The following is a 16366-nucleotide window of genomic DNA, read 5'->3' as shown; positions in this document are numbered from 1 at the left end:
ATGAGTTGATTCAGGTGCTTTGTATAAGAAGAGATTTTAAACATTTTGGGGGAACCTGAGGACTAGATTTTGGAAAGACTGCTCAAGAGAATCATCAGTCTTTATCGTAGGTGGGACATAACAGCATTATATTATCTCCCATTCATAGCAATAGAATTGTGGCATCTTGTTCATATCTATTATCTAATGTCTAATATCTCTTGTCTTTGCTAATATACCTGTATATAATATGAGATTTTTTATTTCAGTCACAGGCCCATTTTATCCGTTTGGAACTGGAGACATGGAGAATGGACGCGATGATGATGGAAGTTCTGAAGTCATCTACCTCCTGCAACCTTTTATATTTTTTGGACAAACATACATCCAAATACATGTTAGTCAGGCTCTTAAAAGAGAATCATGTTTTGGTTTTGACAGTGTAACATCAAGTTTAGAGATCAATAATAAGTACACTCTTAAAAAGGATGTGTTAATATATACACTTGTGTGTAGTCCTTAACTGAAGCCTGTATTATTTGGTGGTGGGGGAACTATCAATTCACAAATTAAATTAAATCTCCTAGCTATTCAAATTAATTTACAAATAAAAAAATATTCACATACACTTAAGAGCAGTTGAGTTAAAAACACGACATTTTGTTAATACATTAATGTGTTGCCCTTAACTGAACATCTGTGTGTTATTTCTTGGGACAACATGTTTTGTGTTACTTTTAGCACAACTTGTGTTTTAAAAATAACACATACAATGTTAGACAGGATGACAAACATTGTGTTAAAATTAACACATTTTAAGAGTGTGTGAACATGAATTTACTTTATCATTAAATAAACACACTTGAGACAAATTAAGTAATTTTGCCAAAATCACCGCTCTTTACTGTAGGTGATGATTTCGTTAGACAATGTTTTGGTTATAAAACAGTATTTCAGCAATTTGTGGAAATGACTGTCGGTTAACATGTAGTATTAATGAATTGTATGTGAATTGATTTTTGTGTGTATGTGTTTTTATGTCTGACAAAAGAAACAATGGGGCACAGTTGTTTAAAAAGGAGTGAGAAAGGTGCCAACTCTACTGTAAATGGACCGAATAATATAACAAATATGCTAATCTGTATATTCATTGAGAGTTGTTTTTTATTTGAAAAAAAAAAAAATCATTACTGAGCTAGTGTCATAAAAGTGTGGCGGGAAGAACCCAGATGCAGGCAGGCAGAGATGAAGGGGTTAACAGGGTACTTTATTTGACAAAAAAAACACAAAACAAAAACCCACGAGGGGGTATAACAAAACAAACAGGATACTAAACAGGACGTAGACTGACTCACAATAAACTAAGCAAAAATATTACTAGACAAACTAAACTAACACTTACAAAATGTGACAAGACAATCCAAACTGGAGCAAGGGGAAGGGGCACAGGAACCATCCAACGACGACCGCCACGAAAGACACCATGTACAATGCACGAGCACAGGACAAAGAAACAAGAGGGTATATATAGAGAAACACAAACGAGGGATAACGACACAGGGCAGGTGTGGGTAATCAAACACTTAGGGAAAGATAACAAGGAAACGAGAGGAACGGGGCCAATGACAAGACACTGGAGAGAACGTATATTATTGTCTAAAGGACAACAATAAGTTTCTCTCCACACATAACCAAAGACTTTGTCATGGCTCTGCTACAGGACCAAGAAAAACATGACTAAGGAAGCATAGCCTTGACAGCTAGAATGATAACATAAAAAAAAACCCACATGAGCACAGTAAATAATATTTCAGAGTGATTTAAAAAGAACATACAATTAAACCACAGCAGCAAATGTTCACATAGAACAATGCATCTTCAAAGTAAAACAATTATTTTAACGCTATTGGGAATTGATTTTGAATTGTCTTTTGACTCTACCAAAATATTTCCACCCTTAACATATATCAAATATAAGACGGCATAGTTTTGAAGGATCCTGACCTTCATTGTTGTTATCAGGTGAACAACAATGGACACTTGACGTTTGATGGGTCGTGGTCCAGCTTCTCTCCATACGCATTCCCAGCTTATGGCGGTAAAGACATCATCGCTCCATTCTGGACTGATATTGATAACCGCGGGAACGGTGTTATCTCATATCAGCAGTACACCTCCGGCGATGTCCTGACGCAGGCTACACAAGACATCAACCAGTACTTCCCTGACCTGAGCTTTTCTGCTTCATGGGTCTTTGTTGCAACATGGGACAGAGTGGCATATTATCCAATTTCAGGAACAGTAAGAAACTCACTCCCCATGCTGTCCAAAAAAACATTTGTATGACAAAACAATGAAAATATTCAATAAAAATGTTTGTTATATTCTTGCAGGAAACATCTTTCCAAGTGGTTTTGATTTCAGATGGCCATCTCTCATTTGTAATAATGAACTATGGTGCTATTGCTCCATCACAGCGATATGTGCAGGTACACACTGAAAAAATAACAATAGATTGCATTATCTGTCACCAACTGACTAAATAGACATCTGAATATTTTAACATTAGGCCGGCTATGACACCATCGACTCGAGCCACCATTTTTCAATTACCGGATCACTTGTGAACGACTTCACAAGCTTAACATACAGCAGCAATGTCAATGTAACAGGCAGATGGGCCTTCAGAACAGATCATGGATCACGGGGTTGTCAGTTCGCTGGTAAATTTATTTGCAATGAAGCTATATATTAATGATCTACGTATTCTTTCTACCGTGGCTGTAAAATGTATATGTGGTCTTCTAGTATATTTGATTTTAAGTATATACACCCATAATGTGTTGTTTTAGGTTTAGCAGTGCAGCTGGGAGATTCTTTCTGGAGTGATTCCACCTGTCAGGAGAGATGCACCTGTACCAGTAGTGGTCTCCAGTGCAGCCTGGAGCCCTGCACTTATTCCCAAGCATGCCGCAGAGACGCTTTCCAATACTCTTGTCAGAACATTCAAAGGCAAACCTGCACCATCTCTGGAGATCCTCACTACTACACCTTTGACAACCAGGTTTTTCACTTTCAAGGAACTTGTACTTACGTTCTATCAGAGGTTAGTTTCTACTGACTGTTTCGTTGGCTTTATATGTTTTATGAGAAGTATGTGATAAATTTGACCGTTTTCTTGTGATTCTGATCTTGTATCATTGTTTAGGCTTGTGGAAATGGTTTGCCCTACTATCGCATTGAGGGCAAAAATGAGCACCGCGGTAGTACACATGTGTCATGGACTCGGATGGTCAGAGTGGTTGTGTATGATGAAGAAATTGAACTGATTAAAGATCACTATTATGAGGCAAAGGTTAATATCACTGTATGCTGTAATGCTGACTTGAATTTGGTCACGTTTTCAGATTTCTAAAATCTTTCATGACAACATTTTCTAGGTTAATGGGACCCTTACAGCAACACCTTTCAGTCTGCGCAATGGCTCCATCCAGGTCTATCAGTCAGGTTTCACCTTGGCCGTCAGCACAGACTTTGGTCTGGTTGTTACATATGATGCATACAGCTGGGTCACCATCTCTGTACCTTATGAATACCAGAATGCCACATGTGGTCTGTGTGGGAATTTTAACCTGTATCCTGAAGATGATTTCCGTTCCCCTTCTGGGGAGATACTGAGCTCAGATGTGGACTTTGCCAACTCTTGGAAGGTAGAGGGGGACACAGACCCGGAATGTCATAATGTCAGGTGCACGGGTTTGGCTTGTGCTGGTTGCAGCGATGACGAAATGAGTGTTTACGGTGATACAAACCACTGTGGGATCCTAGGAGATGTGTTTGGCCCCTTTGCTGCCTGTCACTCTGTGCTTTCAACTCAGACATACACAGGGAGCTGTATGTACGATCTTTGCTTAGGAGGAGGGTACCAACCCATTCTGTGCCAGGCTCTCAATGTGTACGCTGCTCAATGCCAACAGCAGGGAGTACAACTTGGCCAGTGGAGACAGCAGGGATTCTGTGGTAAGACCCCTGTTACTTGTATAATGGCATTTTGCACCAAACTATTTCAATCCATTTGAAAGATGAAAGATCGGTGATTGTTGAATGTTCTTATTTGCACCATCCATTTCCAGAGATCATATGCAATGATGAGCACAGCCATTTTGAGCCTCAAGGAACAAGCTGCCCTGCAACCTGCACTGATCCCTCTGCCCCCATGAACTGTCCCTTGCCCAATCAAGAGAGCTGTATCTGTGATGCTGGGTACATTCTCAGTGCTGGGACATGTGTTCCTGAAGCAGACTGTGGCTGCACCTTTGAGGGATTCTATTACGCTGAGGGACAGTCAGTAGTGTTGGATGAGGACTGTGGGAGGCAGTGTGTTTGCAGCAGCAGGACAATGATCTGCCATCAGCACCAGTGTGGTCCAGCAGAGATGTGTGAAGTTCATCACGGTGTGAGGGGCTGTAGACCCACCAGCTATGCTTCCTGTTCAGTTGAAGGCCTAGGATTCTATCATACCTTTGATGGACTAACTTTCAGATATCCAGGAGCTTGTGGACTGACCCTTGCAAGGGTCATGGGACCATCCCAATTACCATCCTTTCTTTTGACAGTGGAGAAAGTACCACGAGGCCTTCAAGGTTTTGCTAGGTTCCTGAAGTTTGAGGCAGAAGGGACTCATGTCTCCATAGAAATGGGGGAAGGGAGCAATGTGCAGGTTAGAAAAAACACTCTCTTATAAGGATTTCATGTGTTAAAAAAGGCAACTTTGAAATGAAATTAACCATTTCATTCTCATATACAGGTGGATGGACAGATGGTTGGTTTGCCCATTAGTGTTGGATCCAGTCGGATCAGCATCTATCACAGTGGTGTCATGGGTTTTGTTCTGGAAACAAACTTCGGGGTGACCATTAGAGCTGACTGGCCACACATTGTCAGGATCACGGTGCCGAGCACCTACAGTGGTACACTTGGAGGTCTATGTGGGAACTTGAATGGAAATATTTATGATGAGTTTATAAGTCCAGATGGTGTCCTGCTGGATGGCCCCCAGACATTTGCAGACAGTTGGCGTGATGGGTCCCTATCAGCCCACTGTGAGGATCCAGCTGACCTCTGGGAACCAGGACATTATCAGAACAGCCAGTTCAGTGAGCAATGCAGCATCATGTCCATGCCCGATGGACCATTTGCTGAGTGCAGCAGAACACTAGACCCTACTCAACGAATCCAAGATTGCATTCAGATGCTAGAGCAGACCAGCGGAGCCAGGGAGGCTCTCTGTGAGGCCCTGCGGGGATACACTCTGCTCTGCCAACAGAATGGCATTGCAGTTGGAGAGTGGAGAAGCATTACCCACTGTGGTTAGTATCTTATAACTTATGTGATTTGCAGACTAAAACCGAATCCTCTTCATTACTTTTGAATTGGGCTGCAAAGTTATGATAATTTTGCTCACTCTTCTGCTTGTCATTGTGCTTTGTGATTCCAGAACCCACCTGCCCACCGAATGCCCATTACGATCTGTGTGGCACATCCTGTCCTGCATCCTGCCCGAGTCTCTCATTTCCCTTTCAGTGCACCCTGCAGTGCCAGGAGGGATGCCAGTGTAATGATGGGCTTGTTTTGAATGGAGATCACTGCGTGCCACCAATGGGCTGTGGTTGTCGCTATGCTGGACGTTATCGACAGCCTGGAGAGCAGTTCTGGCGTGATGAGGAGTGCCAGTCACTGTGTGTTTGTGATGGGATTACTGGAAATGTCCATTGCACACCATCATCTTGCAGTGAACAGGAACTCTGCAGTGTGGTGGAGGGAGAGTATGGCTGCCATCCCAGTCCACATGCTAGCTGTTCTGCTTCAGGAGACCCCCATTATATCTCTTTTGATGGGACCTACTTTGATTTCCAGGGCACATGCAGATATGTGCTGGCCACAGTATGTAATGACACTCGTGGTCTATCACACTTCCAGGTGGATGCAAGAAATGAGGCTTGGCATGGACTCCCAGTGTCCATTACCGTTGAGGTTTTTGTCAATGTCTCTGGACATCTCGTCCACATGTCACAGGACCTCAATGGTTATTCTTCTGTTCAGGTAAGCAAATATGACTCATCATTTTCACTGATGGGCACTTATGGTTTTTGACAAGCTTGCCAGGTTGAACACTCTTGGCGCTATAAAATGAATTCAGGGTGTAGAGCCTAGCATAGCCAAATTGTTGGATCATGTGTCTGGAAAGGGACAGTTTTGTTTGCTTAGTATAAAAATGCAGTTTCTTTTTCTATTTAGGTTGATGGAGAGGTCAGAAACCTTCCCATCCTACTTGATTCTGGCCGGGTTTCTGTCTACTCCACTGGATCGAACACTCTTGTTTCAACTGACTTTGGTTTGAGTGTGACTTACGGCTTCTGGGCGGTAAACATCATTGTACCAGCAGACTACCGAGGAATTACGTGTGGACTTTGTGGCAACTTTAACGGTCATACAGAGGATGACTTCATGACTCCTTCAGGTTCTTTGGCTCCTTCAGTAGACCAGTTTGGGGCAGAATGGAAGGTTGAGGACGAGATGCCATGCAATAATGGGTGTGGAGACAACTGTCCTTTGTGCCAAGATCAGACCATTGCTCATGCCATGTGTGAGATCATCAGAGACAACCAGGGCCCCTTTAGCTTCTGTCACGCTTTTGTAGATCCACAAGCGTACTTTAATGACTGTTCATTTGATGTTTGCCTCTCTGGAAACCTTCATGATGTATTGTGTCATTCTATCCAATCCTATGTGAGGGCCTGTCAATCTGCCAATGCTGTTGTCTTCACCTGGAGAGAAACTACATCCTGTGGTAAGTGACTGGAAGTAAACAGTACTAAAGAAGACCATCAGTTAAACTATAGTTTCCTAAATGTATGTGTTTCTCAGAATTATGTTATTTTTTCATTTTATTATTTTAAACATTAAATTACATCATTAATTTAACCATGAATGCATTTATTTGTTACTTTGACAGACATGATATGTCCAGACATCAGTACCTATGAGTTGTGTGGTACAGACTGCGGTCATACGTGCGCCAGCAGCATTGATGCTAGTTGTGAACACACATGCTCTGAGGGATGTTTCTGTAATGATGGATTTGTGAGGAGTGGACAATACTGTGTGCCTGTGGAGCAATGCGGATGCTTGTATGACGGGTTCTACTATGATGTAAGGGGTTGAAACATTACTTTTGGGATTGTATGCACAGCATTAGTGTATTACTGCTAAATACATTTCCTTAGTCCCTTACAACACATACAGTGGATACAATAATGAACAGGATATTGCAATGACTTAATACATACTTGGTAGATTACTCTATTTGCATACCAATACTTAGTATGATTTTGTATGTGTGGTGGCATCATGACATGCAATGGTAAATGTTAAACACCACTGCTCTGTTAAAGAAACATCAAGTTAATCATTATTGTTGTTGTTTCTATAGATTGGTGAACAGATCTGGGCATCAGAATGTTCCCAACACTGTGAGTGTTTTGCCCCAAATGATCTGCGTTGTTCCGCATACTCTTGCCCATCGACCATGGAGTGTACAGTCAAAGATGGACTTCGTGGATGCTATGGTGAGATGTCAATGAGTAGCAAATGTGGTGACCGTCACCTTTGATGATAGTTGCCACATTCTCACAGCAAAAAAAGATAGATAAATACGTTCAGGAAAAAATAATAATTTTACAGTACAACAATAATTTGACTGTGAACAGTCATAATATTAAAAAGATGGGGGGACCAAAGCATAGTAAATCATTTGGTGTCGTTTGTGTACATGGTTATGGGATGTGTGGCATCTACAGTCCACTATGGCTCAATGGTCCTCATCCACATCTGGAAGATGGAGTGGTCACACGACAAGTCTACATGTCTTCATGGAATGGCTGCTGTGGTTATGAATCTCATTCCATACATGTCAAAGCCTGTCCTGGAAATTATTATGTTTATGAGTTTGTGTTAGATTTAACATTTAACAGTTTGTCAGACCGTTGCATTGTGCTGCTTACTGTGCAGGTAGATAATTTACTCACATGCACTTTAATATTTTATTTTTATACACATATTTTATATACACATTTCCCAACAGCTTACCTAAAAATATAAATTAACACTTTTAGTAGCGGCACCAGTGCTAGTCACGCACAACGCTCTTCAACTCGGGTGACTCAAGGAGAGTTCAGTCTTGGAGCCCCTCCCACGAAACTTCTCACCACCTACTTGTGTCACCTAAGACTGCAACGTTTCACATTGCATATTTAATGCTACAACTTAGATATGTACTACTTCTTTTCAGATTTACATTACTGGAGTGCAATACTACACAACCATTGTGGCTTTTGATATCACAGTTATTGCCAAAATGGGTGTATTGTGACACTCCCTAATTCTACCAATAGATGCTGAAACATTACCAGTAAAGTGACCCATTAGTTTCTGTAATGGTTTCTATTGTAAACACATTTGTTAGAGTCAAAGCTAGTATTCATTAGTTTGTGAGACCAACTTGCTGCAGTTTAACAGACAGTGTAGGTAAAAACATATACAAGTGCTCATGTATGTGATAACTGGTTCTTTGTTTAATAATTAATTATTTCTAACAGACAACTTTACTCATACTACCACTGAGATGCCCACTACCACAGAAACCAAAACTCGTATGTGCTGTGCCAAATTTATCCATATGTATTCATATGTTCTTTTATTTAAAAATGAGTATGGGCTCATTTGAATTGGTAAATGAATTTGAGAGCCATCAAGTAACATCCAGCAACTTTCTATCCTAGCATGAAAAAGAATAGATATCTCTAGATCATACTATTTCTGAGAGTTTACAAGTACATAGAAATAAACATCCGTCCCATTTCCCTCCATCCTTTAACTTTGTATAAAGGTGTGGAGCTCTCATCTATTATTCAGTGGACTCTATGTTGTATGAATGCGCTTCATTTCTCTGTGTTCTTCTCTTAGCTGTGACTGATCCATGCCTTTCACTCAACTGTACTGAAGATGAATGGTGTGGAGAGAGACATGGTGTTCACGGCTGTTTCTGCAAAGACAACCAAACCAGTCCTGAACCTCACTCCTTTGGTTAGAATCACTTCACAACAAAATCTCAAATAAAACCTTTCTCTTTCTTTTTAATGCTGATAATGTTTTTTCCTCAGATTTCTCTGAAACCTGTGAGAGCAGTTCAGGATCTCTATCTCTGTCTCGCTGTCAGCTGTTTGAAGCTGGTTTTTCAGCTCATGTTCTACATCTCAATGACCCCGGCTGCAGAGGAACCATCCAGAATGGAAGAGTGCAGTTTCACTTTGATAACAATTATCAGATCTGTGGCACTAATCTTGTGGTAAGACTCAATATTAAAGGAACACTCCACTTTTTTTGGAAATAGGCTCATTCTCCAACTCCCCCAGAGTTAATTAGTTGAGTTTTACCGTTTTGGAATCTATTCAACTGATCTCCGGGCCTGGCGATAGCACTTTTAGCATAGCTTAGCATAGATCATTGAATCCAACTAGACCAGTAGCATGACCAAGTTTCGATATTTTTCCTATTTAAAACTGGACTCTTCTGTATTTATATCGTGTGCTAAGACCGGCGGAAAATTTGCGATTACTAGGCCGATATGATTATGAACTATACTTCCATTCCGGCGTAATAATCAAGGAAATCTACTGCCGTTACATGGCTGCAGCAGGCGCAGTGATATCACGCAGCGCATTTCCACATGTGGAAACTTTTCAATTTCCGCCGGTCTTAGCACACGATATAACTACAGAAGAGTCCAGTTTTAAATAGCGATTGAACGCGATGCTACTGGTCTAATTGGATTCAATGATCTATGCTAAGCTATGCTAAACGTGCTATCGCCAGGCCCGGAGATCGGTTGAATAAAATTCCAAAACTGTAAAACTCAACTTATTAACTCTGGGGGAGTTGGAGAATGAGCCTATTTCCAAAAAAAGGTGGAGTGTTCCTTTAACATACAATTCACATACACTCAGACTGAACAATTGGTTCAATCAAAATAATTTTCTGACTTTTAAACTAAATGTATGTTGTCCACAGGCCAACGGCACCCATATCATCTATGAGAACTTTATTTTGGGGACACCAGAGTCAGTCGCAGGTCTCATCAGCAGAGAGAAAATACTGAAGCTAAATTTCAGCTGTATTTACCCCCAAACACAAACACTTTCTATGATAGACATCAACCCACTGGAGACGTGAGACTCAATTTCTACTTTGCTACACTTTTATATACAAAACCTACACAGTAAAATCGCCGGTGTTAAAAAGGTCAAATTAACTCTCACAGTGTTAATTTGACCTCTTTTAACACTGGTATCTATATGCAATATTTTTCATCGTACTTTTTTATCTGTATACTGTGTTTTAACTCTCAATATTTGTTATTTTACCAGCATTTTACACAGGATTCTTCCGGCTGGTGAAGGGAGGTATCAGGTGCGAATGGTTCCCTATCAGGATTCTGAGTTCTCTCAGCCCTTCACTGGTCTTGTGGATGCAGAACTCAATCATCAGATTTTTGTTGAGGTCGGTGTTGACGGGGTTGACAGCCGTCAGTTTGTCACAGTGATTGACACATGTTGGGCTACACCTGTGAATGATCCAGATTACAGTCTGCGCTGGGATCTCATCACTGGAGAGTAAGACACAAACATCAGTTTGAGCTTCTTAACGTGTTTAAAGACGTGTTTGGGTTCAAGAAATGATCCTCTTTATCTTCAGGTGTCCAAATCCACAAGACAACACAGTGGAGCTTCTGCAGAATGGTGTCTCAACATCCAGCCGTTTCTCCTTCAGGATGTTTATCTTCAGCTCAAACTCCACTAAAGTTTACCTGCACTGTTCTGTTCATCTGTGTCTTCTCACCAACAACTACTGCTCAACTGTGAGTTTACAAATAATTTACATAAATAATTTAATGATAATTGTCAAAAGCCAGTAAAGATGAAGGGCTTTAATCACCTTTAATCATGCACACAATGACTTTTGATAAACACATTGTGACAATACATATATCTATTAAAAACATTTATGACCATTCACTCACACAGACGTATTAAGTATGCTCTGTGATAATGCGACTGATCATAACCAAGAATGAACACATGTCATTGTAGTCTAATATCAATTCTTAGAAAAGCTCTCATAATTTTTAAAATAATGAAAGGTGTTATTTACAGGCAGTGATTGAAGTGGGAACAAGAAGGTTCAGGTACTCTCTTGTGCACGTTGGCATATGCAAAAAAAACAGTAATTGTACATAATGCTGGTACAACATTTTTATTTACTAAAGGAACCATTTGCCCAACAACTGATTTAATAATGTTAAATACAAATTTGACAAAAAAAATCATAATTTCAGTCATTTCATTACCTGTGATAATACTCCTGCAGACTATTGAATTCTTAAATCCATAATATACACAGTCATATCGTATGCTTTATATGCTATAAAGTTATTTTATATGTTTTTAGCATGTCAGGTCCAACACACGTTAAGTCTTTACATTATGTGACTAACCATATTTAAAGTGGCAGAATTCGCAAAGGATACGTAGTTTGCATCGCTGAATCTTACCATTTATCATTTTTATTGTAAAACTGTTAGCTCTGTTATGTTTGCTTTTTTGCATCTCACTACACAGCCGTCATGAGCGCCCGCATCCCGACAGTCATGTTCAGTCTTATTTAATTTGATTGTCTGAATGTTCTAGCTTCTTCAGTATGACTGGCTGAAATGCAGCTTGCCCTCTGTAATTTGATTGGCTGGAATTCCATAAACCCTATTTGATTGGTCAACCGTTTGAAATTGGGTAGCTCCGCCTCCGCCAAAGCCAGTAAATGGAAGCCCTTTAGCCCAAAAACCGAGCAGCTATTAGTGATGGGAAGACCGGCTCTTTTCTGCGAACCGGTTCTTTCAGACAGTTCGTTTCAATGAACCGGTTCAAAAGACCGGTTCACCGATTCTCTTACCTCTGACGTAATGATGTCACTCACCCTGACGAAACACGCCAAGTCTAGACTCTAGTATCATCCCGACCGGCTGGGATGAAAATACACTCGGCACATTCAAATATAAACCAAAACCAGTAATCATAACTTCTGTCAGTTAACACATCACGTCATGATCTGACACGTTTCCTACATATACGTTTTGCAACTAAAGCACCCAAATAGGCACAGTAAAGTGCAGCAAACTGTGACATTTTAAGTCTTAAAGATAAAAAGTGAATAATTAATCTTCATCAGCATTTTACAGAAACTATATGATCCATGCATAATTCAATACGATTTATGTGTTATTAAATAAACTTACGCTTTGCCAGATTGCTTTTAAGTCCTCGGTTCACGTGCGCTCGTAACATTAGCACAGCATCAGTTGTCCACACTGTTCTGTAGCCTCACGGTGAATCACGCATGCTCACTATCATTAGCTCATCGGTTCTCACTCACGACCGACTCGGACGTGTCCGAAAGAGGCGGCTCTTCGGTTCGTGTACTGCTGAATCGAAAGCTGTTGCAACCGGCTCTTGACTCGAGAACGAGAACCGCTCTAGCAGTGGCATGAACGTAAACGGCACTGCAGATTGGTTTACTTATCATCGTATCATCGGTTCGGAATCGGACGTGAATCGAAAGCTGTTGCAATCGGTTCGTGTCAGAAGAAGCGAACCGGCAACCGGTTCGACGGTTCACAAATCGGACATGTCCGACAGAAACGGTTCTCGTGACTCTAGATTCTTCTAGTCTGCGAGAGCGATTCAAGGAATCCGCTTGCTTCTCGCACATGATGATTACGTCATGTTTAGATTTATATAATCTTGTTTAGAATTTAAATAAGATGTTCATGAAAACACCATGGATTACTTATGAAACAAATAAATGTTTAGTTTATTATTTTTACGAACAATTATTTTTAACCTTTAAAATAATTAACATAAAAGCACAACTGCACAAACGTTTTCTGTAATGCATTTTAAGCAACATTAATATAAAGAATATGTTTGTACAAATATTTATGACCATTAAAAAGTGTGATCTGTGTTCAAATGTTTATGTTCATGTTGCAAATGTAGTTTCTTATATGTTGAACCGGTTGTCCGGTTGAACCGGTTCACAAATCGGACGTGTCCGAAAGACAGCTCTCGGTTGGTTCAGTGGTGATCCGAAAACTGTAGCAACTGATTCTTGAATCGAGAACAAGGATCGCTCTAGGCGGAGCGTTCGATAGAACACGCCACTGCACGCATGCTTACTATATCAGCTAGATTAGCTATAACTTGAATAGCTTCTCCGCTCGTGCTTAACAGTTCAGTTCAGCATGTAGTAGTGTACTGTTGGATTTACTGAAAAGTCGTTGATACTGGCTGGTTTATTTAGAGTCGGATGGGTTTTCATGCATGTCAAAAGTGAGTAACTGAAGGAATTTGTGGATAAGTGCTTTTTGTAGATGCGAACCGTTTCGAACGATTCAGTCCGATTTGGTGAACCGGTTCAACCGGTTCAAATGAACGATTCGTTCGCGAACCGGCCATCACTAACAGCTGTGCTAACGCCTTGGCTTAGGACAGGGTTGTTTGACCTGAGAGTTTAGAGGTCCCATGTCCGACTTCGAGTCCTGTTCCAGACTTTTATTTCTGGGTTTGAGGTGGCAATATCCGAAATGTCCGTTGTCTGGAACGCAGCGTGAGCGCTCCCTGTTTTGTTATTTTCGTGTTTCTTCGGGTTTTATCTTAAACCCGTTGATTGTGTCATATAGTTTTCCGTTACCTTTTGATAATGTATATCAGTCATCCTCAATTGGCGGACCGCGGGCCTGATCCGGACCTTTGCTTTGTTCCATCCGGACCGTGAGACTAAGGCTGATAAACCATTTAAAACAATTGACTATTTTGGATGTTTAAATTGAGCCGCGCGTTTACACAACGGAGAATCGCATTACACGCACTCTCATTAACATTTAATGTAATTGATCTTTTGCGCTATTTAATATCTTTATCTACCGCCAAACTTGTTTGCCTTTCCGCTCCGCACGCTGCTTCTCTCCCGCCAAAGACGCGCAGCATGAAGAGCAGCAAACACGTGCTTATTTTAACAACAGTAGTGCAGACACGCAGAGCAGGTAAATGGACAACTATATTCAGCAAATTTAAAGCATTTGTTTCCGTCAAACTGTTTGCTATATGTCTCCAACCTTTCGACCGTTTGTGATATTTTATGAACATAACGTTTTTATCTAAATTTCGCATTATTGATCAGCATGTAAACATTTGTAACCCTGTGAAAACCCAGGCTAAAGTCTCAAAATTTAATTAATTATTAGATAACATGCATCAAAGATTAATTTCAAGCATTAAGTTCACTAAGATTTCAATCTTTTAAATGGCATTATTCAGTCAATATTGAATAGATATTGTTGTTATATTTTCACAGAATATTCTGTAGGATGATTTTATGTAGATCTTTCTGCTGCAGCTAAGCTCCGCCCACAAAACGCGTCACAATGTTTACTAACAGTAAAGGCGTCTATATAACACACAGACGCTTTGGTAATACTGTAAATACATGTGCAGTGGCATAACCTTTTCGCCACTTATCAGTAAAGAACAGTTGCAATTTGAATGGGAATTTCCTGCTCTTGCGTGTGACGTCACTAGAGAGCGCTAGGATCATATTGGACAGCAACTGTACTTACTTTGACGTTGCTTAAATCTCTGTATGTTTGAATGATAATATTCAGTATACTGTATGTGAGTCTTGATAGGGAAAATTTTGAAAAAAGGTAAAATTATGATTATGTAAATTACGATAGTAATCATTTTAATTACCCAATCTACTTTTAATCTTTAGCACTGTTATGCTGGACATCACCAGAGGTTGGGCAGGTCTGTGGACTTTTACGACAGTTCTTCTATATCCATGGGTCCTCTGGTCTGGTCTGTTGGAAATTCAGGTAAACATTTACTTGAATATCCTTTTTGCTCAATGTTCTTAATTAAACATAATGGTTATTTTCATTTCATGCATTTATTTTGATTCTAATAATTCATGTTTTGTAATTTTACAATGCACTGAACCATATTCACAGATGCATGGAGCCCATCTGGAGCTTCAGGTCTCTGTGGTTGCTTGATCATTCTGCTGTTTTCACTACTGAGTGCCTGCACCCTCTTCTAGGATATTTACACAATTTTGTTTAAATGAATTGAATTTGTAATTTTTATAATCTATAAAATATACTAACATTTGCTTTTTCATTTATTATATCTTAATTTGTTTTCTAATGAACATACAGCAATGGTCTTGTTTTGACAATTTGATTATTCTTTCTTGCATGATAAAATAAGATTTTAATTGACTGTTGATTTCTTTTTTCTTTTTTAAATATTCAATTAAAAAAATATTTTTCATGTGTTTGAATAAAAATGCATATTCTCAAAAGAAAGTTCACACCAATCAGAAATAGGGGAGAAAAGTCATTTGACTTTGAAATTGGCTGGCTGTTGGTGCCAGAAGAGCAGGTTTAAGTATTCCGTCTGCTATTATTATTACACACTTGTACATTCAAATCTAATGTTTACAGAGAATGGGCAGAACAAATATTCAGAGAGCAGTTCACTGACTAAAATTACTTGATGGCAGGAAAACAATGGCCAGACTAGTTTACACTAAAAAAAGGCAATATTCATTTTAGGAGTTCATTATTTAAAAGGGGTCATATTTGATAGCTAAAACAAACATTATTGTGTGTATTTGGTGAAATACAGTGTTTACGCGGTTTACGGTTAAAAAACACATTAGTTCTCACATACCATGCATTACTGTTGCTCCTCTGTGCCTCGCCTTTCTGAAATGCCTCGATTTTTAACAAAGCTCATCGTTGTGAAAAGCGACGTGTGCTCTGATTGGCCAGCTAGCCTGTGCGTTGTGATTGGCCAGCTACCATGTGCGTTGTGATTGGTCGAATACCTCAAGCATGTAGCGTGAATGTAACGCCCCTTACCATAATTTAGGAACATCAGCCTTAAAAGCATATTGACAGCTGATAATGTCAACGATATCATGTGAGTTCAAGCCGAATATGATCCAGAAAATGCATTTAACCAAGCTGATTAAGCAACTTTGCGAGTGCGACTTCGCCAGTAGAGCGTAACTACGAAGCCCGTCTGGTCACTCCTCGGAGAAAAAAAAAACAAGACCCGCAAATCCGTGGCCACAGTTCTGTAATTCGTTCCCTCAGTTTAAAAATCCGTACTCACAGATTCTAAAACTGTTCCCACTAGGGATGCTCCGGCCG

At 40.0% G+C, this 16366-nt stretch overlaps 1 protein-coding gene across 1 annotated transcript in view; it reads left to right on the top strand.

The window, feature by feature from the left end:
• The window catches only part of LOC130550736 (alpha-tectorin-like), a 29212-nt gene extending 13784 nt beyond the window's left edge, over positions 1-15428 (top strand). The window contains exons 15-34 of the mRNA XM_057328238.1: positions 249-376; positions 2002-2280; positions 2373-2468; positions 2549-2702; positions 2832-3085; positions 3188-3334; positions 3420-3999; positions 4113-4699; positions 4787-5348; positions 5477-6081; positions 6277-6829; positions 6995-7191; positions 7472-7607; positions 9004-9123; positions 9201-9385; positions 10108-10265; positions 10464-10709; positions 10792-10954; positions 14920-15022; positions 15158-15428. Of these exons, the coding sequence (XP_057184221.1) occupies positions 249-376; positions 2002-2280; positions 2373-2468; positions 2549-2702; positions 2832-3085; positions 3188-3334; positions 3420-3999; positions 4113-4699; positions 4787-5348; positions 5477-6081; positions 6277-6829; positions 6995-7191; positions 7472-7607; positions 9004-9123; positions 9201-9385; positions 10108-10265; positions 10464-10709; positions 10792-10954; positions 14920-15022; positions 15158-15246 (5342 nt within the window). The 3' untranslated portion in view covers positions 15247-15428. The remainder of the gene's footprint in view (positions 1-248; positions 377-2001; positions 2281-2372; positions 2469-2548; positions 2703-2831; positions 3086-3187; positions 3335-3419; positions 4000-4112; positions 4700-4786; positions 5349-5476; positions 6082-6276; positions 6830-6994; positions 7192-7471; positions 7608-9003; positions 9124-9200; positions 9386-10107; positions 10266-10463; positions 10710-10791; positions 10955-14919; positions 15023-15157) is intronic.
• The last annotated feature ends 938 nt before the right edge of the window (positions 15429-16366 follow it).

The sequence above is a fragment of the Triplophysa rosa genome, unplaced genomic scaffold (assembly GCF_024868665.1).
Source record: "Triplophysa rosa unplaced genomic scaffold, Trosa_1v2 scaffold415_ERROPOS41014+, whole genome shotgun sequence".
NCBI lineage: Eukaryota > Metazoa > Chordata > Actinopteri > Cypriniformes > Nemacheilidae > Triplophysa > Triplophysa rosa.
This window is presented reverse-complemented; position numbering and strand designations above follow the sequence as displayed.